At 31.7% G+C, this 27,945-nt stretch overlaps 2 protein-coding genes and 1 pseudogene across 6 annotated transcripts; all 3 read right to left on the reverse strand.

Annotated features, from left to right (window-relative positions):
- Positions 1-6,249: 6,249 nt before the first annotated feature.
- On the reverse strand, positions 6,250-10,898 carry LOC137812250 (putative receptor-like protein kinase At1g11050). 2 transcript variants are annotated; one of them, XM_090298898.1, is made up of 3 exons: positions 10,062-10,783; positions 8,504-9,933; positions 6,250-6,441 (listed from the first exon to the last, which is right to left on the reverse strand). In XM_090298898.1, the coding sequence occupies exons 1-2, from the start codon at positions 10,062-10,064 to the stop codon at positions 8,722-8,724; spliced, it is 1,215 nt and encodes a 404-aa protein (XP_090155024.1). In that variant the 5' UTR covers positions 10,065-10,783; the 3' UTR covers positions 6,250-6,441; positions 8,504-8,721. The 2 variants fall into 2 exon arrangements, with proteins under 2 accessions (XP_090155024.1, XP_090155023.1); XM_090298897.1 differs by having other exon boundaries at positions 8,504-10,898.
- A 1,738-nt stretch (positions 10,899-12,636) lies between these two features.
- Positions 12,637-23,587, reverse strand: LOC137812252 (Glycine cleavage T-protein family). Of its 4 annotated transcripts, none has more exons than XM_090298900.1 (12): positions 23,331-23,587; positions 22,413-22,495; positions 21,691-21,724; positions 20,159-20,232; positions 19,964-20,029; positions 19,776-19,840; positions 19,538-19,625; positions 19,397-19,462; positions 17,658-17,823; positions 13,495-13,578; positions 13,291-13,418; positions 12,637-13,017 (listed from the first exon to the last, which is right to left on the reverse strand). In XM_090298900.1, the coding sequence occupies exons 5-12, from the start codon at positions 19,964-19,966 to the stop codon at positions 12,832-12,834; spliced, it is 786 nt and encodes a 261-aa protein (XP_090155026.1). In that variant the 5' UTR covers positions 19,967-20,029; positions 20,159-20,232; positions 21,691-21,724; positions 22,413-22,495; positions 23,331-23,587; the 3' UTR covers positions 12,637-12,831. The 4 variants fall into 4 exon arrangements, with proteins under 4 accessions (XP_090155026.1, XP_068470276.1, XP_090155027.1 ...); XM_068614175.1 differs by having other exon boundaries at positions 22,413-22,514; positions 23,331-23,585; XM_090298899.1 differs by lacking the exons at positions 12,637-13,017; positions 13,291-13,418; positions 13,495-13,578 and adding an exon at positions 17,273-17,466 and having other exon boundaries at positions 22,413-22,514; positions 23,331-23,585.
- On the reverse strand, positions 19,085-19,229 carry LOC137813101 (U1 spliceosomal RNA; annotated as a pseudogene).
- Positions 23,588-27,945: the final 4,358 nt, after the last annotated feature.

Below are 27,945 nucleotides of genomic sequence, written 5' to 3' on the forward strand. Positions count from 1 at the left end.
AGTACTGTGGATCACATATAGAGCCTTAAAAAAATGCATTATGAAAACTATACAAAATGGTTTTTCTCCTTTTGTGATTCCATCGAGGTTTCAGTGTGAGGTTGGATTGTGCTACTATTGGATGCAAAAGTTTGACTACTTTGACTAAGATTCTGCTTCTCATTCTTCTATTTTGATTTGGTTGCAAACTGCTTCTCTTTGTTTGGCTCCTTTTTATTTTATTTTCTCTTTCACCAGCACAATGCACCTTTCCATTTTGGTAAGAGTAGCATGTAGTTCATTTTGGTTTTTCTGGAAAGAGAAATGAATGATAGAGTTGTGTAAGATGACAGTAATGGAGATATGAGATTCTTCTTTCTCCTTTGGCACCCAACATATCAGTTTCAGTATTAAATTAAAGGAGCATGCTTAAGGTACACTCCAAAAATGGGGACTATGAGGCTCATGAACACAAGGGTAGTCAATTTTTTTTTTAAGAAAGTGAAACTGATATATGATGTAATAAAAATGTAGAGAAATATATTGACTGCTGAAAAAAAATATATTCCTAATGTTGATTCCTTGTAACATTAAGGTTTTTTTTTGTAAATTTTGTATCTATTCATCCCTTCATATATATATATATATATATATATATATATATATATATATATATAATAATAATAATAATAATAAATTTATTAATCATTTATTTCACAAACAAACATTATCGTTGGCATAAAAAATTATTAAATAAATCAATTTTAGATATAAAAATAATTAATTAATGTACTGATTTAAATTAGATATTATTTGAAAGATTAAAAATATTATTGATATATAAAATAATTTTATTATTAATAAAATTTATAAACTAATTTTTAAATTAATATCTAATTAGTTATAAAGATTTTAATTACTAATTAATTTAAATTATAAAATTGATAGATAAAACCTGATAACTAATTATCAATTTAAATTTTTTATTAATAATAAAAATTACTTTAAATATTAATAATTATTTTAATTTTAAAATTTATTTAATATAATAATTAATTATTTTTATCTTTAAATTTAATTTTTATTTAATGATTTTAAGACTAAGTTTACAATAAATTTGTTTTTTTTATTAGATAAGTTAAAACAGGTAAACGTAAGAGAGAATTAAAATGATTGTTAATTACTCATTCTCTCATTATCCCACTGATAATGTGTAAAATATTAGAGAGAATAAATATTCATCTTTAATCTCTCCTAATTAGCTAAGAGTAATAGAAGGTGTTTATCATTAATTCTTTGCTAATTAATTAATAAGAAAAGTTGTTCAAACCACAAAGTTATCTCTATTTATTTATTAATTAATTGACGAGGGATTAGATAACGATAATTTCAATAATATGTGATTATTCAATATTATTATTACATAACATTATTTATTAATTGAACAAAAATTTAATTAACATGCTGAATTAAATATATTTGACTTTATTGCTTTTTATTATGGGTAGTGACGACAAATTCTTTTCAGAAACACATTTTATCATTAGTTAAAATTGATTGAAAATTATAAATCAAGATTCAAATTTGTTAATAAAAAATAATTTTTGCAAAAAAATATAATTTCAATAAATTGCAATTATTAATATAGATAGTATTAAAATGAAAAAAAAATCATATATTATTATAGTCTCGATCAATTTGCACACATGAGTTTTATTAACTCCTTTTAGTAAACTGAAAGAATGATTATATGTATATAACTTAATGGAATCATAAAAAGAAAATATTAATAGTTAAGCTTATTTCCACAAATATAATTTTTATTAAATAAAACTAGATTGTTAATCTTCTAGAGTGTAGATCAGAACTGAAAAGAAAAATTATTTTTTACTTGAATGAAGTAATTTTGAGATTAGATTCTGCCACATCAAAATTGTATATTAGTTAATGTGTTTCACATTGTAGATATCAAAATAACATTATCTTTAGTTCGTAATAATATAAATTAATATATATCACACTCATTTGTTTGGTTTTAATTCAATTACTATTAGAAAATTATGAAATAGAAACTAATTTTAAAGAAAAATAATAATTAATTGTAAATTATGAAATAAAAATTAATTTTAAAAAAAAATAATAATTAATTTTATAGTGACTATTAGAGAAACTAAAAACAAATTGTTTTCTAAATTAATTTCTATTATTAGTAAATAATTTTTAAATTAATATCTAATTAATAACTAAAATTTTAACTAACATTTTTGTTATTTATAGTGAATAAAAACAAAACAAACATCATCACTAGTGAAAACCATCAGTGCCTAACTCACCATCCCTCAAAAGAAGGGATAAGACCTTAATTGGAAGACTCTGCTACAGTATATACAGCTATACACCCACAATGTCTACGTTTGTATTTTATTTTCTTGCAAATAAAAATGTTATATTAATAGAGTCAAGTTAAATAAATATATATATATATATATATGTGTAATATATATTTTTGTGATGACTATATTTGATGTTCACACCTTCAAAACAGGGTTGACTTAAATTTTCTGTGATTTTTTGTTGTGTAGATTTATTTTCAGCAAATCATTGCACACATTAAGAGTAGGCACATGAATGGTTCAGTTTTAATGAAAGGACAATGCACCAAAGCAAAATCAAACTAATCTATCTGAAAGGACAACACTTATATTATATTGCTTTTCCCCACAGTTTAACTGATTCTAAGGATGCTGAAAACCATATCAAATATTCATAGATATTGGTCCTCTTTTTAAGAATTTTTTCCCTCTCTTGTAATCTTTTTTGGTTGAGATTATTCAAGGTAGTACATTAGTGATGTTATTTCTGATATTGACTCATCATGTTTCCTAGGTTTGTGGCTAATTATACATATAATTCACACAAAAATTAAGACCATGTTCATTTTATTTAGATGATCTATAAGGGGATTTGTTTTTGTTGGTGGCCACACATTTGACTTGTCTGGATCATATATATCATTTCTTTTCTTTGACATTTTGTGAGCTCTGTTGCTAGGTATTTCTTATTCTTCTTATTGTCACTTTCCATACTTCATAAGCAAATCATATGTCAAATTGAAAAATTATATACAAATAGTTTGGATAGTGAGAGAACATTTATGACAATTATTAGATCATATTCTATAAAATCATTTTATCTGTGAATAAATTAAAATTTGCAGTAAAAAACAACACACTATTCTCTAGTTTCTTAAAATTTATATAAATATTCTTGGTAATGTTTTGACTGACCAAATGGCAATTATCCTTCTAAGTATTCTTGATTCTCTCATAAGAAAAAAATTCTGTAATCACAAACGTTGAATATTGTTATTAAACCATACAAATTATAAATAATAGTTAAAGAGTTGCACTTTCTAGTAATGGCTCAAATACTATGTAATTTGAGTATATAACTTCTGTCGTATAACAATACATGAATGTGCAACAAATAGTGTGAAAAAATAGAAATGTGAGTAAATAGCAGAAAAAAAATTTGTTTGTATAGAAAAAAACAAATTGTTGAAAGTCAATATGAGTTGATGGTTTGAGCATGAAGTGAAAAGGAATTTTGAAAGGATTATGGCATGAAGAGAGATATGCAGAAAGAAAAGACTTAGTGCGCGAATAAAAGGAGATTATGGCAGACAATTTTCAGAAGGCTATGCTTCTGCTTCTTTTATAGTTAGTATTTTAATGTTGAAGTTCACTGCATTATCTCATAGATTGTCTTTTTTAACAAAGGATACGGTGGATATAAGGTTTTTAAGAAAGAAATTAATATTAATTTTTTTTAATTCTTAATTATTATTATTTTTTACTTATGTTTAGTTTTTATTTTGTTTTTTCTTATTCTAGTCTTTATTGGCTTTTATTTTACATTATGTCTTTCTAACTAGATCTAGAATAAGTGTACTGTTTGTATATATTTAGACTATTTGTTTTGATTTCGGTAAGAAAAAAAAAATATTCATTTTCATATCCTTTGTCTTTCTTTTTTTTCTTAGTTTTGTATTTATAATATGATATCAGAATTCTGAATGTTACATTTACTTATAGGTGAAGTTGTTGATCCCTCACCAAAATTTTGTTCTCCTTATGATGTTACTTCAAAGACAAAATTACCGTCTCAACAAATTGGTTTTACTCTTGAATGTTACATTTACTCATGGGTGAAGTTGTTGATCCCTCACAAAATTTGTGTTCTCCTTACTATGTTAGTTCAAAGACAAAAGTGCAATCTCAACAAATTGGTTTTACTCATGAGCAGTATCAAAGATTGTTAGCTCTTTTACAACACTTTAAGTCCAGTGACAATATTTCAAGTCTCTATTATTCCTTCTAACATGACAACACAATCTGATAATAAATTTTGTTCTTCCTTCAGTTCTTGGATTCTTGATAGTGGTGCTACTCGCCACATTTATTCATCCTTAACTCATTTCACTTCATATCGTCAAATTAATCCTATTTATGTCAAATTACCAAATGGAAATCAAGTCATTGTCAATTATTTTGGAATTATTTTTCTCAATCAAAATCATATCATAGACAATGTTCTGTATATTCCTTGTTTCAATTTTAATCTTCTTTCAGTAGCAAAATTAATTGATAACTTTTCTTGTGTTCTTAGTTTTGACTCTAATGGTTGTCACGTTCAAGACAAGAATTCCTTGAAAATATTTGGTTCAACTAAGATGTAAGATACACTTTCTATACTCAAGATCTCATCCTATCAAAAGCTTCAAATGAAACCCATCAAATATGCACATACCATCAATATTGTTAATGTCAGTGTTAGTGATCTAGAAATCATTTGCCATTTTCAATTAGAACATGTTTCTAACAAATGTATTGATGTTATAATGACTAAGTTTCCTTTTGTTAAATATAACAAATCAATTGTTTGTGATGTTTGTCATTTTGCAAAAACAAAAAAGATTTTCATTTCTATTAGTACATCTAAATCTAAAAAATATTTTGAATTGATTCATGTAGATGTATGAGGACCATACTCAATACCATCAATTTATGGTCATAAATATTTCTTGACCATAGTTAATGATTATTCGCTTTTAAAACAAAAATCTGAAGTTGTCAAAACTTTGGAAAATTTTGTTGTTTTTGTTCAAACACAATTTGAGACATCAATAAAAATAATAAGTGATAATGAGACTAAATTTTTCATGACTAATTTATTTGTTAACAAAGGAATAGTGCATCAAACATCATGTGTCTATACTTCACAACAAAATAACATAGTTGAAAGAAAACATGGTCATATATTAAATGTAGTAAGAACTCTCATGATACAATCTCATTTACCCAAAATTTAATAGTCATATTATATGATACATGTTGCGCATACTATAAACGTGCTTCCAACATTTGTTTTAAATTATTCTTCTCCTCATGAAATGTTTTACAAAAATGCATCAGATTTTAATGGATTAAAGGTGTTTGGATCTTTGTGCTATGCTAGCACTTTGTCAACAAAAAAAAAAAAATTGATCTAAAAGCATCAAAATGTGTTTTTATTGGTTTTAAAAAGGGGACAAAAGGATTTGTTCTGTTCAATCTAGATAAATTTTTGTGTCTAAAGATGTTGTCTTTTATGAAAATGTTTTTCATATCAAAGGGTTCAAGATACTAGCAATGAAACTAATAGTCCTAACATTCATGATCAAATTTTGTTTACTAAAGATCAACTTGTTTTGAGCAACTATCTCTTTTGTATTATGAAAATGACTTAGCAAGACACATTGTAACAAATCCAGTGTTTCATGAGTGTACGAAACACATAGAAATAGATTGTCTCATTGTTAGGAAAAAATTGAAAAAGGGTCTCATACATTTGCTTCCCATTTCTACCACAAAGCAATTGGCTGGCTGACATTTATACTAAAGCCTTAAGTCCTCAATATTTCAAAAGTATTTGTTTCAAGCTGGGTCTCATCAATATTTGTTCTCCAGCTTGTGGGAGCCTAACAAAGGATATGGATACAAGACTTCTAGGAGGAAGCTAATATTAATTTTGTCTTTTCTAATTCTTAATTATTTCTTTTTGCACTTATGTATAATCTTTATTTTGTCTTTTCTTATTCTAGTCTTTATTGACTTTTATTTATATTATGTCTCTTTAACTAGACCTAGAATGAGTGTATTGCTTTTATATATTTAGACTCTTTGTTTTGATCTCGGTAAGGAAAAGAAAATAGAAAAAATATTCTTTCTCATGTCATGTGCCTTCCTTTTTTTCTCTTTTGTTTTATCTCAGTTTTTTGTTTATAATAATTTTTGTGATAAACAAAATTCAGCCCTCAAATTAAATTCTAATTGTTATTACAAAGATCAGATTTCCTCTATCAAGACTCTTGTCTTCTATCTCGTTGGTCTTTTGGTCTCTTAGTCTCTGGGTGGTGGGTACCTGCAAAGAGACGTTCAAGTCAACGGTGTATATGTCTAGTTCACGTGTATTATAGTCTAAGAATCATTATCTTTTTACTTTAGAATCCTCACTTATCTATAGTTTTCCTATGGACCTGAGGATTATCCCAGGCTCACTAAGGCCTAATACTTTCTTAATATTGCTTAGGGAGTGATTAGTTAATTACATTGTGATTAGTCTTTATTGTGAATTCCCTCTCATTGTGTTCGAGTACTGAGTCATTCTTTGGTGTTTAATGTTGTTTGGACCGACTGACTGGTATGCCGAGAGTGTCATTCAGTAATCAGCAGTACACTAATAAAATTATGCATATGGTGAAATGATAAAAATTGAATGGATAAGAGAAGTTGACGAATTCTAAGAGTGCATAAGTGTATAAACAGATAATGTCATACACAATTGTTTGCAGAGCAATGCTACATAGCTATAATAACAAAATGATAATGTTAAACCATAAAAATTAGAAGAAATGATTCATAATTTATCAAGAGTCACGATTCATTATTAGGTATAGCAAAATAGAAAAAATACATTGCCATAAGAATTTACAACATCAGTTCTTTCTGTTTACAAGAATGAAAACTATAGCATTTACTTATTCAAATTCTTCCTGACTAAAACGCTAAGTATTGCTGGTTGTAGAAATTTTATAAAAGAACCTTCAAGTCAAAATTCAACACCCATTGTATGCATTAATACTGTAAATAACTTTTACAGTGTTAATCTGTCATCAATTGGTTAAACTTTAACGATGATTTCTTATTGATTAACTGTGTATGTAAATTCTTATGTTGACCGTGAATACAATTAAACTCAATTTTGAAATTCACAGTCAAATAAAGTTTGTGATAGAAGTACTATGGTTTTCTCTCTTTTGTTACAGTTTCCATTTTTAGTAGGTTCAACCATCCAGTGTCAGACACAATAACAATCACCAAAACTAATTTTGATGCTGAAAACAAACCTGTAACAAGTTACCACTGTCATCCATGCCATATTTGACATTCCCAAAATCTAGCATTCTTCCACATTGGACTAAAACAATTGTCTTGAAAGAAAAACTGGGGGGTGATTACTGGTATATGACATTAAAGAATGCCTGATAGGTTACTATGTTCATAGTCATAATAAAATTACAGCAAGGAAACATTCACTAAAATTTTCCTCTAAACAGATGATCTTTGAGCCCTTGGAATTGGCCACCTTGGAATTAAGATATTCCAGAGAGAAACAGCATTAATTACACTTTAAATATTAAAAGCATTAGTGTTATATTATTAGTCATTAAAATGAGTTATACAGGACTAGTTCCAAAACAAACTCTTCTCAATCAAATCCATTATTGTAAGAGTTAAGTAGAAAACAAAAAATAATCATGCACCCATCATGCGAGAAGATACTTGGGATAGTTCATGATTATGGTTTTCTTGTCCTAGGATACTATTGAGTGTATTTGTTTTGGACTTTTCTTAGTTGAAGCCTCTTGGGTAGCTTCTATAATAGTTTTTATGAATATGTTTGGACGAGTCTATCTCTAAAGTAGTTCTAGAGGAAAAAATTAAGAAGAAAAACAAAATGAGAATTTTGAAAAGTTAAAAATAGCTTTTGCACAAAGTTAGGAAAATTAGAGAAATTACATGAGAGAATTTCTACATGTCCTACTTACAATAAAGACTCCACAAACACCATAGATCTATTATCACCTCCTGGGACTGAAAAACAAGATTAGGCACACGGCAAATTCACAAGGGTTGGAATCCTAACCCTGACATTTATTACAAGGTTGATCCTAGAACCCATCTTGGAGTCAAAATACACCTCACTATGCAAAGGTATGAGAAGGTTACTATATAAGGATATGTAAAGAGACTGTTTATGGTCACCAAGGCACAATTTTACCCTTAGGTCAGAACATGCCCCCTAGAACTTCTACTCTTCTATATGAATGAAACTTTTCTTCCACTATTCTTGAACTGTGAGTTTAGGAGGTCATCTAACATTCACAATACAAAATTATAACTGCATATCCATAGAGTTGTACCTTGGTCTTACACTTTTCGTTAATCCCCTTGATCTCTTTCAGGCAAATATCTGTCAGAAATTTCCCACAGAGCAAGACCTGCCAACAAGAGGTGCACTATTGTCTCCAAGATCATGACATTTTTGTATCTTGCAGTGCACATCCTTCAGCTTCCCTCATTAGTGCTTCACACTGTCCTGTCCAACCCATCAAGGATGGATTCTGAAACATTTAACTTTTCATGAGCTCACAAACCCACATCCTGAGCTCATCCCAGAGCAATCACCATCATACATCACATAGTGCCCATGCATCAGTGGCCTATCTGGAATTGGTGGGACCTCTATATCCCCTTCTAACATCTTCAAGGCATTCAAAATTGTTGGCCTTGAAGCAACCATTACGTGAGAAGAAAGAATTCCAACCAGCAAAAACCTCTCCATTATGTTTCTAGCACAATTTCCATCTCCTAACATAGAAGCATCCAAAGCCTCTCCTATGTTTCCAGATTTCATTAATGACCATACCCAATCTGTGATCAAGAAAACCGGTGTCCCTGATGAAGACAACTCAAGGGCTTTTCTTCCACACATTATCTCAAGAACAACCACACCAAAGCTGTAGACGTCACTCTTCTCAGTTAGCTGACCATAGAGTGCATATTCAGGTGCTACATATCCACGAGTTCCAACTACCATTGTATTTAGAAGAGACGTACTTATACTGCTCTGTTTGACTAGCCCAAAATCTCCAACCCTCGCCCTCATATCTGCATCAAGTAGTATATTGGTGGCTTTGATATCTCTGTGATACACTGCAGGTTTAACTCCAAAGTGCAAATAAACCAATGCATTTGCCACATCCAAGACTATGCCTTTTCTTTGAGTCCAAGTCAGGGGTTTCTTTGTATATTGATTATCTAACTTGGTTGGAAAAAGATGGCCTTGAAGGCTTCCATTTGGCATATATTCATGAACTAGATATCTTCCTCTGTACTCAAGATTGTGATTCTCATCAACCACACAACACCCTCTTAGTGGTACCAGATTACGGTGCTTCAAGTTGCTAACAATCTCAATCTCACTGTAGAACAGAGCATCTCCTTGAGAATCGGATTCTTGAAGCCTTTTCACCGCAACCACTGTGCCATCAGGTAGAATGCCCTTGTAAACCATCCCAAACCCACCTCTGCCAATGAAGTTACGAGGTGAAAAATTGTTGGTGGCCCTCACAAGACTCTCAATTTCAAACCAAGTTAACACTGTATTTGGTCTCAGCCTTAGCCCGAACCTTTGTTCCTGTAGTTCAGCATAGGAAAGCAAATTTTCAACACTTCTTCTCTTGGTGTACCAAAAATACAACCCTAATCCTAACAACACGATTACCAAGACTGCAAGTGAAGCTACAAACAAACCAAGCATAAGAGCACGATGGCCATCCCTTGAATCAACCTGTGAATTAACCATCAAAATCAAAACGCAAGACAAAGCACCTCTGCTCTCAGGGCCATACTCATTGGCAACTCCAGCCATGTAAAGTGCTGTGAAGTAAAAGCAATCTTGGGAATGTGATTCATTACCATCAATGGCACTAAGCTTCTGCTGAACCTTGTACCCCTCAGCCACGCACTTGTTGCATTGGTTTTTATCACTAAGATCTGGTTTACACGCAGTGTCGAGATGTGGTGTAGAACCAAGCCTGGTGAGCCAATCTTCCATGTTTTGAATCCGAGCACAGATGTCAGGAGTGATGACAAATTGCTGTGGATCAAAGCAGGAGGAAACAAGACTGTTGGGAAGTGAGAGGGATGTGAGATTGGATTGGAAGTGTTGGAGGCAAGAGATAGATGTGGGGAGGTTGGCCAGTTGGAAAAGAGAGTTATCCTTGAGGTTTTGTGCAAGAGCTACACCAAAGAGGGATAAGAGAGTTTGGCAACAAAGACTTGTACTTGTTTGGTATTGGGATTCCAAGGGTTGGAAATTATGGCAGGAAGAGATGTTCCAAGGGACTGTTTGAACAAAATTCATGGCCACTGGGCATGTAGAACTGTTAATAGGTGAAATGGTGGGAGAAGGAGAGGGAGAGGGTGTTGCTGAGCTTGGATTTGATGCTACCAAAAAGATCAAAACCACAAAAATGGATTCCATATTGATGAGTTTGATGAAGTTGAATACTTTGTTTCTATCAATGTAGTTGGGATCATAAGATGCATACTTTTTTGGTTTGATGTTCATCAATAGCCTCCAACATTTTGTGGCATAACTTACTTTCTAAGAACACTGACACAGACAAGGCCAAGATGGTACCTTAAACCAAAGGGTATGAATCAGATGTGAGGAGGCTTTATGCTTCAGGCGGTGGAGAGTACCAGGGTGACAAGAAAAAAAGAAGCGACACCAAATTTCAAATGTCAGGCGTAACTATCACAAGTTTTGCTCAAAATTGTCGAATACACAATTCAGACAAAAACTATAAAATATTTCACAAATCCATAAAAAGTATTATAAGCACTCAAGTTATATTCTTTTTTACTATATTCTTTGCGCGTGCTAAACCTTATTTTCTGTGTGTGTATATATGTAGAAAAGTCAAAAACATTCATTTCGAAGTAAGAAAACGTAAATATATATATATATATATATATATATATATATGTGTGTGTGTGTGTGTGAATATGAAAAGATGTTTTTCTCTATAAGTTTCAACCAAAATCACACAAAGTAAAAGATTCTCAGTATATCTTCAATATAAGATTATGACTAGAATTATAAGTTTAAAAATTGGATCTTATAAAAATATTTTATCATAATATAATAATAGAACATGAAATTTAAAACTATAAATTTTAAATAGGATCTTCAATCATAAAAATAAAAGCTTAAGATATAAATAGAAGTCGTATAAAATGTTTTCATTTAAACAAAAATAGTAAAAATATTTACAAAGTGGCCCGCGTGAAATATATGTTATACCCAAATGCAGTATAGATTGGGTCAAAGAAGAGACAAACCTTTGTTTTGTTTCTCTTGTTTTCTCAAGAGAAGTCGCATTCACTTCTGATATGCTATATGAATAAATTAATTAATACTAAATTAGCAGAATACAGTGTTTGCACATTATAACATAGAATTGAAGTTCTTCAAAGCGAGTGGTTGAAGACTTCTTTCTTTAGTAGTAGTTGAAACCTAAAACTCCTTTTTCAACATATTAAACTTAAGAGTCAAGCTTTTACCTTTAATATCTGAGTCTTTTCAAATAACAGCTCATTACAAAATTTAATGAATTGTTGTCGTATGAGTTTTTATTAAATAATTAACATTTAATTGAAGAAGTATAAAGAGAAGAGCAACAGCCTAATAAAGTTAATTTCATTCTATAAAAGTATTTTCTTGATAGAAAAAATAATTTTACTAAAACTGTTTATAGCTCACAACTGACTTCGATCCACATCTTACGGACACTGCCACGACACGGAAATACATATAACTTTTAAAATGTAAAACACTGGGACAAGGATCTATATATTATATAATTTTGAATTATATAGATTGAAAATAAATATTTATGGGCAAAAGTATATTTCAAATTCTTTTGGGAGCAGGAAAATATTTTTCATGACTGATTCAAAAAAAATTGTTCCTTATTTTTATAATCATAATAAAAATTTATACAATAAATTTGAGTTTTTAAAAACAGACACTTCACTTATAAGTGTGCTACGAGTGTCAACGTCGATACGTGTGTCCGACACGGATACGCTATTTAAGAAAAGTGTCTGTCCACATCTCAAACTAGCCTTTGGTTATCCCAAGATTAATCGTGATATTTTTTTAATAAGAATTAGGTAGAAAAGTTTTGTATTTAAATTTTATAAGATTTTTATATGATAATAACATTCTACTTTGTATCCTGTGTAAGGCAAGTTGGTAAAAAGGAACAATGGTTGCATTTTGACCCAGAAAGGATGATTAGAAAACAAGTTCGTCAAAGGAGTGGTGCTGCAGTCTTGATTGGCAAAAGGAAACATCTTTGGTTTAGCAGACAAGAACACAAATTCGAAAAGTTATTGAGACCCCTATATTGAATGGACTCAGTCTGCTCCATTCTGAAAAGGTCATTCGAGGGAAAAAGAAGCAACCTCCAAGAAAAAGAAATGAAGCAAAAGATATAATCTCATCAAAGATTGGTGCTACTATTGACCAGTTATGCTAAATGCAAAAAGTCATCGCAAATATGATAAAGATTAAAAAAAACCTTATCAAATTTTCTAGTAAGGTGCATGAATTTCTTCAACACCACCAATGATCGCCACAACAGAAGCACAATAATGATATCAATGCCCTTTATAATCAGGAAGTTGAACTGGCAGATGGTGGGCGCTGCTGAGAAAGAAAAGGTACTTCCACCACTGTTCCCTTGATGTTGTCTCCTACAATTACAGTGTCTCCCTCCGAAGCAGCTCGCCTCTTTAAGTAACCTAATCCAAAGTGTTCGGATTGCTTCCTTCCAGATGTGTAGCTAGTCAACTTTCCAACCTGCATAACTTGAAAAAACCATCAATTCTCTTCCAACCTATTCAAGGAGAAAATCAGTCATCCATTTTAACAGAACACAACCCAACGTCACAAGCTCTGACTCAGGGAACCACTATGATCTATTTCGACAAAATGGTTTTCACCACCTACCCCGTCATCTTTAGTTTCCAACAGGGATTACTTTGTGGAAATTTCCGGCTTCCTCTTTTAAACAAATACGTGAGGATTCAAGAAAAACATAGTGAATATTTTTTAAAAGAAATTAAATAGCACCTTTTTCCCATCAACTGTAATACTGCTGCCAGGTTCTGCAGCAGCAGAAAGATTAATTCCCCATAATCTCTGCTTGATTCCATCATATGTAATGAGCCTAGATATAGTCTCCTGTCCCTTGTAACAACCTGAAAATTTTCATAATCGAAATAACTATCCAGCAAATTTCAAAATTTTATGCATATGGGTAGACCGGTTACACACCTTTATTTAGAGAAACTGAGCTCCATAGACAGGCCTCGAGGACGTTGAATTCATTCGTAAGCTCCATTCCAGGGGCGGGCCTCCCTAAGAAGTCAAGTAATGATCAAAACTGGGTAAAAGAATCATAGGGAGTTAAACTAAATACACACAAACAGGGAAAAATGGAAAGAAAAAAACATAAATTACTCATGTTTCAAATTATTTATTTCAATAATTTTTCCCAGTTTCATTATCAAATAGAAATATGTCATTCAACCCAAAGACAAATATTATACGCTTGCAAATCTTCTATTATTTATAAACACAAGCCATTAACTTTTTTTTGGTTTTACATCAATATCTTTCATAGGAAGCAGTTTGGTTGAGACATGATCAAACATAAAATGTGAACACATCTCTCAATAGGGGACTCAAACTGTAGTTCGCTGCATTGTGGGGGATTATCTTCTGTTAGAAAGAGATAATGCATTCCAGAATAGCATGCACCAAAAGTTTTTCACGTGCTTGAAGCAATTTTTACATACATTGGAAGAATTATGTTGACTAATAGCATTGTTACGAGAATTCAAGTAATGTCATAATTCCTAACTCCAACACACTCTGCAACCATGAAGCTTTCGATACTTCAATTTGTTTCATGTATTTATGTCTAAATGAAATACTCTTGGATACTTTATCGATACTCTTTGAAAGCAGATTTTAAGTTTAACTCAATCTTATAAAACTAACTTACAAAGTAAGGTTTGCATCCCATTATGTTTATATTATATAATTTAGTCATATATCTGATCGATGTGAGATTACCAACATACTCTCTCATGCCAAGGACTGGACATCTCAAGTAAAGAATTAGATATTTGTAGGTAGTCTGATAGTGGGTGACAAGATAAGTCCAACAAATCTTACAAAGATAGATATTCACAAGTCCAAAAAAATAATTATTTATTTTCTTATATAGTCTAGGTCGGTAGCACACCTCTCGATCTTGGAAGTCCTATTTCCACTACGATTCACCATCGTCATTGAGGTTAGTGGTGGACCATAAAGGTGTGAGTACATTCAATACTATTGACCCTTTGTCTTTGGGTGTTTGAATGTTTGATTCAGAAGCAACTGATCACACAACTCCTTTTCTTAAGCTCTTCAATTCGTATGTCAAAATTACCAAACAACTAATTACAGTAGCAAATGGTGATACTGTACCTATATATGTGGATCCAGGAATATAACTTTAGAATCCTCCACTGCATTAAAAGATGTTTCATATGTTCTACAACTAACCAACTGACTTATCTATATACAAAACCTTACAAAAGGTTTGAATTGTTCAATAAGTTTTTTCTCTTATTGTGTATTTAAGGACTTTACCATGAGGAAGACGATTTTAATTGCTAAGCAGCAAAGTTGGTTGTATCTTTTGGAATCCAAGGGCCAAAACAAAACAAAAATCATAAGCCAACAAGTAACATCATAAACATGGACAAATTCCCAAATATTACATTATAATAGACTTGGGCATCCCTCCTTTAACCTTATAAAATCTCTATTTCCTTAGTTCACTACAGAGTACGTTAAGTCTTTCAAATGTAATATTTGTCAACTGTCAAAGCATCATCGTACATCTTATCCCATCTCTGGTAATAAGAGTAATTTCCCATTTGACTTTATGCACTGTAATGTTTGGGGACCTGTTTTAGAATCTATTTTTGGAGTAAAATGATTTGTTACTTTAATTGATGATTGTACTTGTGTCACCTGGACATTACAAAAAATAAATTTGAGGTCTTTCAATTTTGTACTAATTTTTCTGTCGTGCTCAAAAACAATTTCGTAAAAGAATTAAATCTTGTAATGATAGTGCATATGTGAATCAAGAATTCTCCAAATTTGTCTCATAATGGTATTATTCATGAACTTACATGTTGTAATACTCCACAACAAAATAAAGTTGCAAAAAGAAAGAATCGTCATCTTTTAGCAGTAGCTAGAGCCCTCATTTTTTAAATATTTGTTCCCAAAACCTATTAAGGAAAAGTTGTGTTAGCTGCTACATAACTCATCAATAGGTTACCCACTTGTATCTTAAATATTGTTAATCTTATTGAGTTTTTTTTGTCTTTTGTTCCCTCCACTTCCTTAGTGTCAAGTCTACCTTGTTGAGTATTTGAAAAAAAAAATTCTTCACTCTCAATTTTAATCGCAGTAAATTAGATCCTGGAACTCTTAAATGTGTTTCTACTAATTATCCTCCTAATATAAAAGGGTACAAATGTTATCATCTAAGATTCATTGTGTCTATATCAAAATGGACGCAACCTTTTATGAAACAAAATCCTTTTTTGTCAACCCTACACTTCAGGGAGAGAAAACACTTGAAACAAAGGAGCTTTCCTTTTTGTTCATTATCATATCTATCTTTACAGGATGCTCAAGATCCAAGTGATGAAGTCACTACAAAAATGAGATAAAACCAACCCACAATGAGGAAGAAGACATTCTTTGAAAAAAAAAATGTCAAAGAAAACAACCCACTTTGACTCTAAAGCAAAGTTGTCTGACTTTGACGTGAGGAGCCATGAAGGCAACACTGAGGAGGTAAGTGCTACTGAGGATTTACCCATTGCGTTGAAAAAATGAAAAAGATCGTGTGTTAAATATCTTACTTCTCAATATATTTGCACTAACAATCTCTCTAATAGACAATAAAGCTTTATTGTTGACATTGATGCCAAAGAAATTCCTACCTCAGTCCAAGTAGCCATGAGAAGTGAATATTGGACTCAAGCCATGAAGGAAGAGATGTATGCATTAAAAAAAACTAAACATGACACTACAAGAAAATCATTAAATAGAAACCAATTTTAGAAACTAAAGATAATTAGTTGCTATATTGACAAAATTAGATACTATTTTAGAGACTAAAAAAATTATTGGTATCTAAATTAGTTTCTATTATTGATAAATAGTTTCTAAATTGGTATCTATTAACTACCTAGGTTTTAGCTACCAATTATTTAGATTTTAAAGTTGGTATCTAAAACCTTGGTATCTAATTAAATACCAATTTAGAAACTATTTATCAATAATAGAAACTAATTTAGATACCAATAATTTTTTTTATTCTCTAAAATACTATCTAACTTTGTCAATATAACAACTAATTATTTTTTGTCTCTAAAATTTGTTTTTATTTAATGATTTTCTTGTAATGTCAGAGATTGTTGACAAACCGAGATAAAAATGTGGTAGGGTGCAGATGAGTCAGTAGACAAGTATAAAGCTAGATTGGTCGCAAAGGGGCATACTCAAACTTATCAAATTGAGGGGAAACTTTCTCTACTGTAACAAAAATGTCTTTCTTTTGGAGCTTTAGACAAAGAAGTGTACATGGATATTCCTCCAAGATTTCAAACTCATAATGGAAGAACAAGGTATTCCTCCGAAAAAAAGACCTTATATGGTCTTAAACAATCTCCAAGTGGTTTGGGAGATTTACAAAAAGCAATGATGTGCTTAGGATATAAGCAATGGTTTGGGAGTTCCCATTGAATAGTATCATAGAATTGAAATTGAAGTCAAGCTTAAGAAAGGGGCAATTTTTTAGAAAGAAGACACTTTGACCCTGAAGATATATATTGAGCAGACTAAGCAGGTGTTGTTGCTAACAAAAGATCTAGATATGGGTACTATATGTTTCTTGGAGAACATCTAGTGACCTAGAGAAGCAAAAAAATAGGATAAAGTATGCATAAGCTAAATTGAGTCATTGCTCAAGGTGTATGTAAAGGACTCTAGATGAAGACCATACTTGATGACTTTAAAATAAAGGTTGACATCCCTATGCAATTGTACTTTGATAACAAGTCAGTCATGAACATTGTCAATGATCCAGTCCAACATAATAAGACCAAACATATTGAAATTGACAGCCACTTCATCAAAGACAATCTTGACAAGCATAGTGGTTACAACCTGCAAAACTTCAAATAACAAACAACTTCACTAAAGAGCTTCAAGAAAGATTCCAAGATCTTGTAAGCAAGTTGGGAATGATTGATATTCATTAATCATTCTCTAAACCCTAAACCCTAAACATCCTTTATAAAATAAAAGCAAACAACCATGAGATACAGAAATATGCACATATCTAAGTAGTTCAGTACCTCGCAAAATCCGTAATTTATTCCATGCATTAGAACCCATTGGAATAGCCCCCTGAGCAAGAATAGCTTTCCAAATAGACGGAGCAGTAGCTGGAGACATCAATAATGAAAAACCACCTTCAGAAATGATGTTTCCAACCCCAATAGTTATGGGCTGCTTATCAACCTACAATTACAAATATATTTGAGAACTTGTCCACGAGAATAGTAAAACATTACGCAAGTCTTTATGCTTTTTAACAATTGGGAAACAAATGGGAAAAAAAGGAATTACTAAGTTTTGGTTTTGCCATTGATTTGAAAGTCAACTACTTTGGAAGTAACATAAACTTAACACAAGAAATGCTTGCTACACACTCTTTTCAATACATTCCCTATTACTGGTTGAAATTTAATAAAAACCATGAAAATCGTGTAGGCCCACTATTTAATGAACCTCATTCGAGATTTTGTAGTTTATCATATTTTTCAACCAATAAACAGTTTTTTAGCACTCTTCTTTAACACATTCTAAATTTTTTAAGTTATGGAAATCATGAACAACCACTCTTTTCAATACATTCCCTATTACTGGTTGAAATTTAATAAAAACCATGAAAATCGTGTAGGCCCACTATTTAATGAACCTCATTCGAGATTTTGTAGTTTATCATATTTTTCAACCAATAACAGTTTTTTAGCACTCTTCTTTAACACATTCTAAATTTTTTAAGTTATGGAAATCATGAACAACCACGAACCATGGGAACTTGTTACCTCTTACGAAGTGGTTTAAACCTAATTCAATCCTACAAAAATGGTTTGTAAGATAAAGATTGTCCTCACTTATAATTGTACTTTTGGCACTATATCTTGTTGATATGAGACTAGGGTTTGATATTTATGTGTGGTTTAATAGGAACCAGATAACAGTGGCATAGAAGCCTCAAAGAATTTGACTATGATAGGCTCTGAATGGCTTTAATACCATCTTAGTAAGGGGGTTTATGTCTAACTAAACCTCACAAAACCGACTTGTAAGGTGAGGATTGCTCCACTTATATATTATAATTTGGCATTATTCCTAATTTATGTGGGATCTCCAACAATAAGTGTATAACTAGTGAGTGACCCTTTTTATGGATCTATGATAAGCTTTAATACCATCTTATAAAGTGGTTTAGGCCTAACTCAACACTACAAAAACAACTTGTAAGATGAAGATTACTATCATTTATTTATTGTATTTTTGGCACTATCTCTAGTCAATGTGGGACTAGAGTTTTTCTCATTATTACCAAAAATAAAAGTTGTAATTACAAAAGTCATTATATATACTCACTAGAAATGTAAACAACCAAAATATGCATTTCTTATACTATGAAAGTTATCTGTGAGAAACAAATAGATGAAGATAAAAACCAGCAAATAAGACTTTTTTTTTTAATTAAAGGCCCCCACTACCACAAATTATGACGTAGGCTCCATCACTTGGACAGAGCTTAGAGTAGCACCCCTTCTAAGTGCAATGAAGGTCACTTCCCTAGGCCATGGACCTTATTGATCATCCATTGACCATGTCCAGGTAAGTATAGCAAATAAGACTTGTTTGATCATTGAAGTTGTTTTGAAAAATAAACAAATGCAGACATCATTAAGCATACACAACCAGTATCTCGTACAGAGAAACTAGTGATGAGAAAGACAACTACAAATTAGTGCACATGCTTCACAAAATCAACCTGTTTGATCATGCTTACATTAAAATGTTGATGTGTGCCATATGGTTTTCCAACAAGATCACCAAGGTTCAAATTCTCCATCACCTGCTCATTTCATTATATTGAAAATTACCAACACTGTCAATCTTGACACTAAATAGGTATTACAATGCACCTTACTTGGCCACTTTTGGGTCCCACCATAGCAAAAAAGCTGGTTTGCTTAGTTATGTCTTGAATCTCTACCTTATCAGCAAAAAATATGTACCTTAAAATCATTACATGTAAAAGATTTAGTTCATGTATTTGATAATACTCATTTATGAAAAACAACTATGTATTTGTTTTCTCTCTTTATCCTTTTAATTTTACTTATGTTGGTAAATCCTGACAATACAACTAACAAGAAATTACCTACTTGTTCAGCATTTCCATAATGGTCGTACAGGTCTTTGGAGAAACCACTAATGTTATCGCATTTTTCTATCAAAAAGCAACAAGGGAAAGATGGTAGTCAGCTACATGATAATTAAGATAATTGCAGAAAAGATAACCCCAAATAAATTTTCTGAGCATTAGAAGGAAGGATGAAGAAAAGGAAATTACCATGAGCCATGCATGAGCAATATCTATTGTTCGAGCTGTTGGTGTTACAAAAACAGTGTCACATCCCTGAGGATTGCAGTTAGAGATTCAATTATTTAATCATCTATTTATAAAATGAAGTATAAAAATAAACTGACTAGAACTTGCAAATAATACATAAATGTAGAAACAAAGCTACTTTCCCCCAACACGTACTTGTCCTTCATGTAGACATTCAAAGTTTGCAGTGCTCTGATTGTGAAGGAACTTAATGCGATCTTCTCCACTGACTTTGTTTCAAATGAGCCAAAATATTTGCATGTAAAATTAAGAAAACAATAAAATATGTCAATGACTCATCTCTCAATCACCTAAGAGATAAGGTGAAGAATTGTGATTGGTTTAATATCTTTAACACGCCCACACAAGAGCCCCTTGTAGATGTGTACAGACAAACCCACTCTACCTTGTGCTAAACCTCAACATCTCATGGAGGCCGTGGTATGGTACCCTAAAAGGACCAACTCTCCCAATAGCTGAAGTTATAAGGTTAAGCCTCATGATTGATTTTACATCTCACTTAATTAATAACTAACTAAATAATCATCATACCAATCACAAAAGGAAAAATGGAAACATCAAGACTCCAGCCAGGTAATTGAAAGCAAGTGATAAAATTGTGGCAATATAAAACTTACGTTTTATTTGAACAAGAATCATTTCAAGAGAACATATGCTCAGTCAAAACTTCAATCAAATGAGTAGCTACTTGTTTTACTATCTTATAGTTTATAGTAATTGAAGCCATGGCATCCCCCATTAGACATTCTTGAAGAATTTTAATGATGGCCATTTGTCTCAAGAAAAGGAGGCTCTTATGGACCTCAACCAAGCTCTCATGTTCCAAGAAGAACTTTGTAGAGACAAGACTAGTATTAAATAAGAATTATAACCTAAGACTTCAAAATTGGCACTTCCAATTCTTAAAATTTGAGCATACCCTAATAACAAATCACCAAGCAGAAAACAATGCACTACATTACTTAGTATAACAAAGAGAAAGAGCAAATATCTCTGAACTAATAGAATATGTAAATATAAAACTTTGGGTAGGTTCTTCCTCGTCAGATGTTTCCCTTCTCCTTTATAGCTTTTCTAGCTAACCAGTCTGTGCTACAAGAACCACAAAACTTTCAAATTCCAATAGTGTCAGGTATTTGCATTTCCAGAGAAACCTGAATGATAAAGAAGCTGCAGAACTGAAATGACTCCTGTTGATGCTGGAGTCATTTAATATGCCCCCTGACTTAATGCAGAAGTGCAAACTGTTGACAACACGGGAGAACTTTTGTGTAAATCCTACTTTTACTTTATTACCCACAGATATAAGCCCTATGGTCTATGGACATTCAAGGTTCCTCCAAGCTTTAGGATTTGTATGGACTGAAGAGTCTCAAAAAGGTATTGGGTATTGGTAAGCAGCAAATTAGGAGAGGAAATGGTGCAGTGTAGGTCATGTGTGGGTCTTCTCTGAAAATGTAGCCGACCTATTTATTCTAACTTAAAAGACATTTTACAATATAACAATTCACTAAAATTTTTAAAAAAAACTATTTCTACCTTTTCTGTTAGTAATTCCTTTACACTTGTTTTTTGTTAGCAGCAGTTTTATTTTATATAATCCCAATATGCCTGAGAAAATGCATTGCCGTTGTGTGGAGAGGCAATGGTGCAGGAAAAGCAAGTACCTCTTAACCGGCCAAAGTGTGAAAGATCCACAACCTATGCCATTGGATGTCATAAAGAATTAAATTAAGCATACAACTAAATTATACATTATCTAACAACATATTAATATATCTTAATATATCTCTATGACTAATATACATAATTTGGTAAGCATGAAACTACAAGAGTTCAAATTTGTATTAACATTTTAGAAAACTTGTTGGTAGCCATATAAGCTAGTTCACCTTTTGTAAAGTTGGAAACTACAAGGTCAGAGATTTAACCAAAATTAGATAAGTGCGCATACGTGTTTACTTTAGTACTCCCTCTGAAAGAGTATTTACTTGTTTTTTTTTTAAATTATAGACTAAATAATAGAAGTTCTAGAGTAAGTAATAGAAGTTATTAATTAATAAAAGTTAAAAAAAAACATAAAAATTTACATACTTCGGTATAAAAATTTACTGACTTCAATTTTTCAATCTGTAACTTCTTCTATTACTCAGTTTGTAACATCTGACATTCAAGTCTTCAATTTCAAAAAGGATAATACTAAGTCAATTTTAGTGCCAACAAAATAAGCCGTAAGGACTACCATATTTTCTTCGCCTACTAGATTAAGCATCTCAATTCAAAGAAATAAATAGAGTAAGCATTGATTTTTGTGGTTTATTTTATATTGTTTGTCAAGCAGAGAGAATGAGAAAACACACTAAACTACACGCATAAAAAAAATACATACCACAACCCCGTTCTCTACAGCATCCAGTGCTTCATCGTCATTATGAAACGTCTCAATGATCCCTTCCCCAGAAATATCTCTGCCTGCAGTTTTGACATCATCCTGCAATGAGTAAAGATAATAACTCGACAATCAAAAAATGCACTTAGCCCCCTGATTTCTCTACTCTTATTGAGCAATATCTAAGGGTACTTAAAAAAAACAGAAGATATAATATATTGTTAGTCCTTATACATTACACTAATTTTAAATTTGATTCTGATATGACATAAAATGTTGTCCATTGGAGGTACAACACAATCAATTCTATGAACCAAATAGAAAATATAGAGATCAGAAATACTATTATAACATTCGCTGTGACAACTCAATCCCTGTGTATTGTATACTTCATACTAACTCCATACCAGTCTCACAATATAAAACAGAAGCAAACAACAAGAACAACATTGGAAATTGTAAATATAGAAACTAAATTGAAAGTTTTTTCAATTAGGAACCAAAATAAAAAATGTTATGTTTTATTTTTCTAAAAGTTATAAAATCAAGTTCTCTACCGCAATAATTTATCAGTCTTGAGCAAAACATACAAGTAAATACCAACAAAAGTCACAGTAATGGGTAACTACTATCAACTGATCCAGAAGTTTAAGCCTCTAGGTTTGAAGTAACTAAAATGTGAAAACATTAAAATTCAAAAAACAAGTTTCCTAGATAGGAATCATCATCTTCAAAATCCAAGTCATTTTCTTTATCATTTCCACTACAATTATAGCAGAAGATTTATTCCTCTTCCAGAACTTCATCAATCTCTAGTTCTTCTATCGCGCGCCACACCCCGCGATTCCGCGACGTCGCAACTGATAAGCGTGCAAAGCAAGAAACGAGAAAGAATGCTTAGAAATGTTGGAAAATTACCAGAAAGTCATGATCAATAGGAGGAGGAGAGAGGTCAAAAGGCAAGGAGTGAGCACAAATCAAAGACATTGACTTCTTCTTGTTCTTGTTCTTCGTGAGACGCAGAGAGCAAAACGCAACGTTTGGGGGGAACAGAGAGAGACGCCATGGTAATGCTTGGTTTTGAGGAGGGTGGAGCGAAGGTGGTGGTGCCACCGTCACAGTTGTTGTCATTTGGGATTAGATAATTGAAAAGACAATAAACTCTTTCAAGTTTCAAACGTGAGAAGGGTTGGTTTATAGCATCCAATTTTTATATTTTTTGCTACTTTGGGATAGAGCATGGAAAAAAATAAAACACAAGAATAAGAGATAACTTAAATAAATAGATAAAAATATCTAACAAAAAAGTAGAATGATGGTTATTTTATTTGATATTATTTACTACTTTTGATATTATATTTTAGTTATTTAATATTGTAATGAAAAAACAACTCTCATCACTTATCAATTATGGATCTATGAATTATACAGACAATATCATTTAATAAATTTTGTGTGTGTTTTTTTTATTAAATAATTTTATCCTTTAATGAATTAAAGATTTTTTATTTATTTATTTAACAAAATAAATAATCAAATAATTTTTCTTTATTTTAAAATAATTAAATAAATTTTTAAAATAACGGATACATAATTTTTTAATATTAATTTTACAAAATTATATATATTAAATTATTTTATTTTATTATTTTAGTTCATTATTCATAAAAAATAAAATTCTATATATGTAATAAAAATATGAATACACATAAACAAAAACTAGTTTTATATAAAAAAAAATACTTAAAAATATTTATTATTTTAATAATAAACATAATCATTTATACATATACACAAAAACAACTCTTTCCCCAGATTGTATAGATGGATTTGTAGGAGAGGCTTGTTTTCGTGCACCTGCAAATGTGAGAATGAACAAGATAAAAGCTAGTTGCATATTTTACTTACATTATTCCATCTTTGTGCACTAGTTCACATCATTGAATGCAAACCAATAGAGTCATTGGATGTTGACATTAAAAATCCATGAATTTATGTTTTTCCTTTGGACATTGCTTCCTTCTTCCTAGCTTACTTACTCAGAGTATGCTCACTTCCTTTTCTTGCTTTGAGATTTGTTGTTTTCTTTCTTGATGGTGTTTCATGATGGTTTGGTTGGACTAAGAATGCGTTTTTTTTAAGAAATCAATTATGTTCACATATAATTTTAACACTAAAAACAAATAAGTTCACATATTCCTTTTAATTGTCAACATGCTTTTATATAGACATGGTCGAAATGTGTTTTGATTTATGATTGCATGGTTGACATGTGTAAAGGATATATGGATTGAAGCATAATCAATTAGGTTGAGGTTAGTAATCAATTATGGTTGTGTTTTTTTACAATGTTGTCGTTGTATATTCAACTACCATGACTTTTATCAATAATGTCTTTTATATTTTAAAATTTAGTAGTGGTGTCTTTTTCTATGAAAAGTAAAACTCGTGTAAGATCTTATGAAATTCCTCGTATTAAGCTACTGGTAGTTGATGAGGTTTTAAATCAATCATGATTATTTAGTAAGCATGGTCAAATTATTGAATATGTTAAGGGTTTACACATGGATAGTTCTTCCTTTAAAATTAATGGATTTTTCATACTTCGATCATTTATATACATATTGTCATCATTATGTAATATTTTAAGAGTTAAAATGTTTTGTCTCTCAGTCAACTCCTTATTATGAAAGATATTTTTTTCCACAAATTTAAAAGTGATGAAAGTTGGTCATTTGTATAGTGAGGTTAACAAGAGAAAGATCAAAAGCAAAATTGCAAAATGATTTATTATGGCTAATATGATGTATCAAGAAAAAAGTTATCATTTCCAAACATTCTTGAAGAGATGCATTACGATCGTGACGTGACATTCAGTTTCATGAGGAGACTAGAGATGCAAGGTTGAAATGTCATAGATGTACATGGTTTGAATATTAATGATGGATGATTGCATTACTTGTATGTGCATATTTTAAGTCTCCGAGCCAATAATTTTGCATAGTTATTGAATAGATGTATGTAATTTGAATATTAATGACAAATCGTTACAATACTTCTATGTGCATATCTTGAGTCTTCAAGCAACAAATTTTACATAGTTATTGCATGAAGATATTTTCATATTAAGGACTATAAAAATACATTTTGATTAATTAGTCTTATCATATTATGAAATACATGATAAAAAGCAAGAACAATGAATTGTCTCCTTCATACGACATTCTTATTTAGGATGTTGGTAGATCGACCAAGATCATAAACAATATATTTACAATCAAGACCCACCGAATATTGATTATGAAATTCAAGTAGTGTTAAAGAGTTGTAGGAAAGATTAAACAATTTAATCATAAACAAAATATTTTGACACAATACAACAAATAATTGATAGTCTATAATAAAGATTTAATCATGACTCCTATTTTTTATATAAAAGCTTTCATATGACTCCTTTTAATAAGGGAATATGTTATTTTTGTTTTTTTACTTTTTTTATTTTAATGATTATAATTTAACTCTTGTTTGTATGTTATATTCTTATAACTTTATATTTTAAATTATAATTATGTAGTTAAATGTGACACTTATTTAAATTTATTATTTGAAATTTAATTTTTGTTATCCATTATTTTACAGATTTTGTATTATAATCTTATGTTATTTTCAATTTAACTTTTAAAAGTATATTTTTACAACGATTACTTAGATATAAAATTTTTCTCAATATTAAGTTTAAATTTATTTTTAACGCAAAAGCAATATAGTTATTTTACATATTAATCTATTAAAAAACAACTTTAATTGATCAATCAAACTAATTACAAAGTTTTCACTTATTTATCTTTAATTTTTAAATTGTTCTCCTTTAATTCACACATGAATCTCTTTTCTCCATCCCTCAAATCCAGTTCCAAATCTACATACTAATATTAGGGTGGTCATGGAATGGATTTTTCAAAATCCAATCTAGATCCAAATCTAAATAAATGGATTGGATTTAAAATTCATATCCATTTTAACTAGATCAAATTTAAATGGATTTTTTTAAATTCATTTAAAATGGATTAAATCTAGATTCAATCCATTATGTTAATTAGATTAAATTCACTTTGTCAATTACATGAAATCCATTTTGATATGGACACAGACTAACTTGGTTCGAATCGGGCCTAAGCCGACTCAACCTGAACGCGGACCAACTCGGTTGAGTCGGCTTAGACCCAATTCGACAACGGCTCGAGCTCGGACGACTCGACATCAACTGACTCAACATCGGCTCGAGCCCATACGACTAGACATCGGCCCGGGCCCATACGACTAGACATCGGCCCGAGTCCATTCGACTCAACATTGGCCCAGGTCTGCTCGACTTGACATCGGACCGAGCCTGCTCAGCTCAACATTAGCCAGGGCCCAATCGACTCGACATCGACTCAGGCCCGCTCCACTCGACATCGACTCGAGCCCGGACGACTCGACATCAGTCCGGGCTCGAACGACTCAACAATGGCAGTTTCTTCCTGCAGCCCTACCTTTTTCTTCCTGCACCCCCACAATTTCAGGATTTGGGAGTGTGCTATGGATTCATCAATCCGGAAGTAAATCATGTTGCATTCCGGATGAGGGGGTGTTACGGAAGCAAAGTTTGCATAAATTATTGATTTCCAGATTGTTGAATCTGGAAGCCTAATTTTTATTACGGATTGGTGGATCCGAAATGATTTTTTTCAATTATGGATTTCTGAATCCGGAATGCATATTTTGAATTATGGATTGATGGATCCATAATGGTTTTTTCAATTATGGATGTTTTGCATATTTTTATTTTGGATTAACACTATTATTCATGTACTACCGAAAGCATCAATATGGGAGATTACCGAATGCACCAATCCAAAAATTTAACGGAAGCGCCAATCCGAAAATTTACAAGATTTCATAATCCGGAATACAAAAAAAAATGTACAGTTTATATAGGAATAGTTTTGTCTTTGCGAAACTGCCCTCAACAATGGCCAGGGCCCAATCAACTCGACATAGACCTATGCCCGCTCAACTTGACATCGACCCAAAATCGTTCAACTCGACAATGGCTCGGTCGACCTAAGCCCAATTGAATCGACATCAACCCAAGCCCATACGCCTCGATAATGGTCTAGGCCTGGATGATTCAACATCGGCCCAGGCCCGCTCCACCCGACATCGGCTCGAGTCCAGACGACTCGAAATTGGCCTAAACCCGGACGACTCGAAAATGGCTCGTGCCTGGATGATTCGACATCAACACAAGCCCATTCAACTAGACATCGGCACAGGCCCGCTCAGCTTGACAACGACTCGGACCCGCTCGACATTAGCAAGGGCCCAATCGACTCGCCATCGACCTGAGCCCGCTGCACTCAACATCAACTCGAGCCCGAACGACTCGACATTGACTCGGGCCTGCTCGACTTGACATCGACCCAGGCCCGCTCGGCTCGACATTAGCCAGGGCCCAATTGACTTGACATAGACCTAGGCCTGCTCCACT

Source organism: Phaseolus vulgaris, chromosome 2 (assembly GCF_051622355.1).
Source record: "Phaseolus vulgaris cultivar YP4 chromosome 2, ASM5162235v1, whole genome shotgun sequence".
Classification (NCBI taxonomy): Eukaryota; Viridiplantae; Streptophyta; class Magnoliopsida; order Fabales; family Fabaceae; genus Phaseolus; species Phaseolus vulgaris.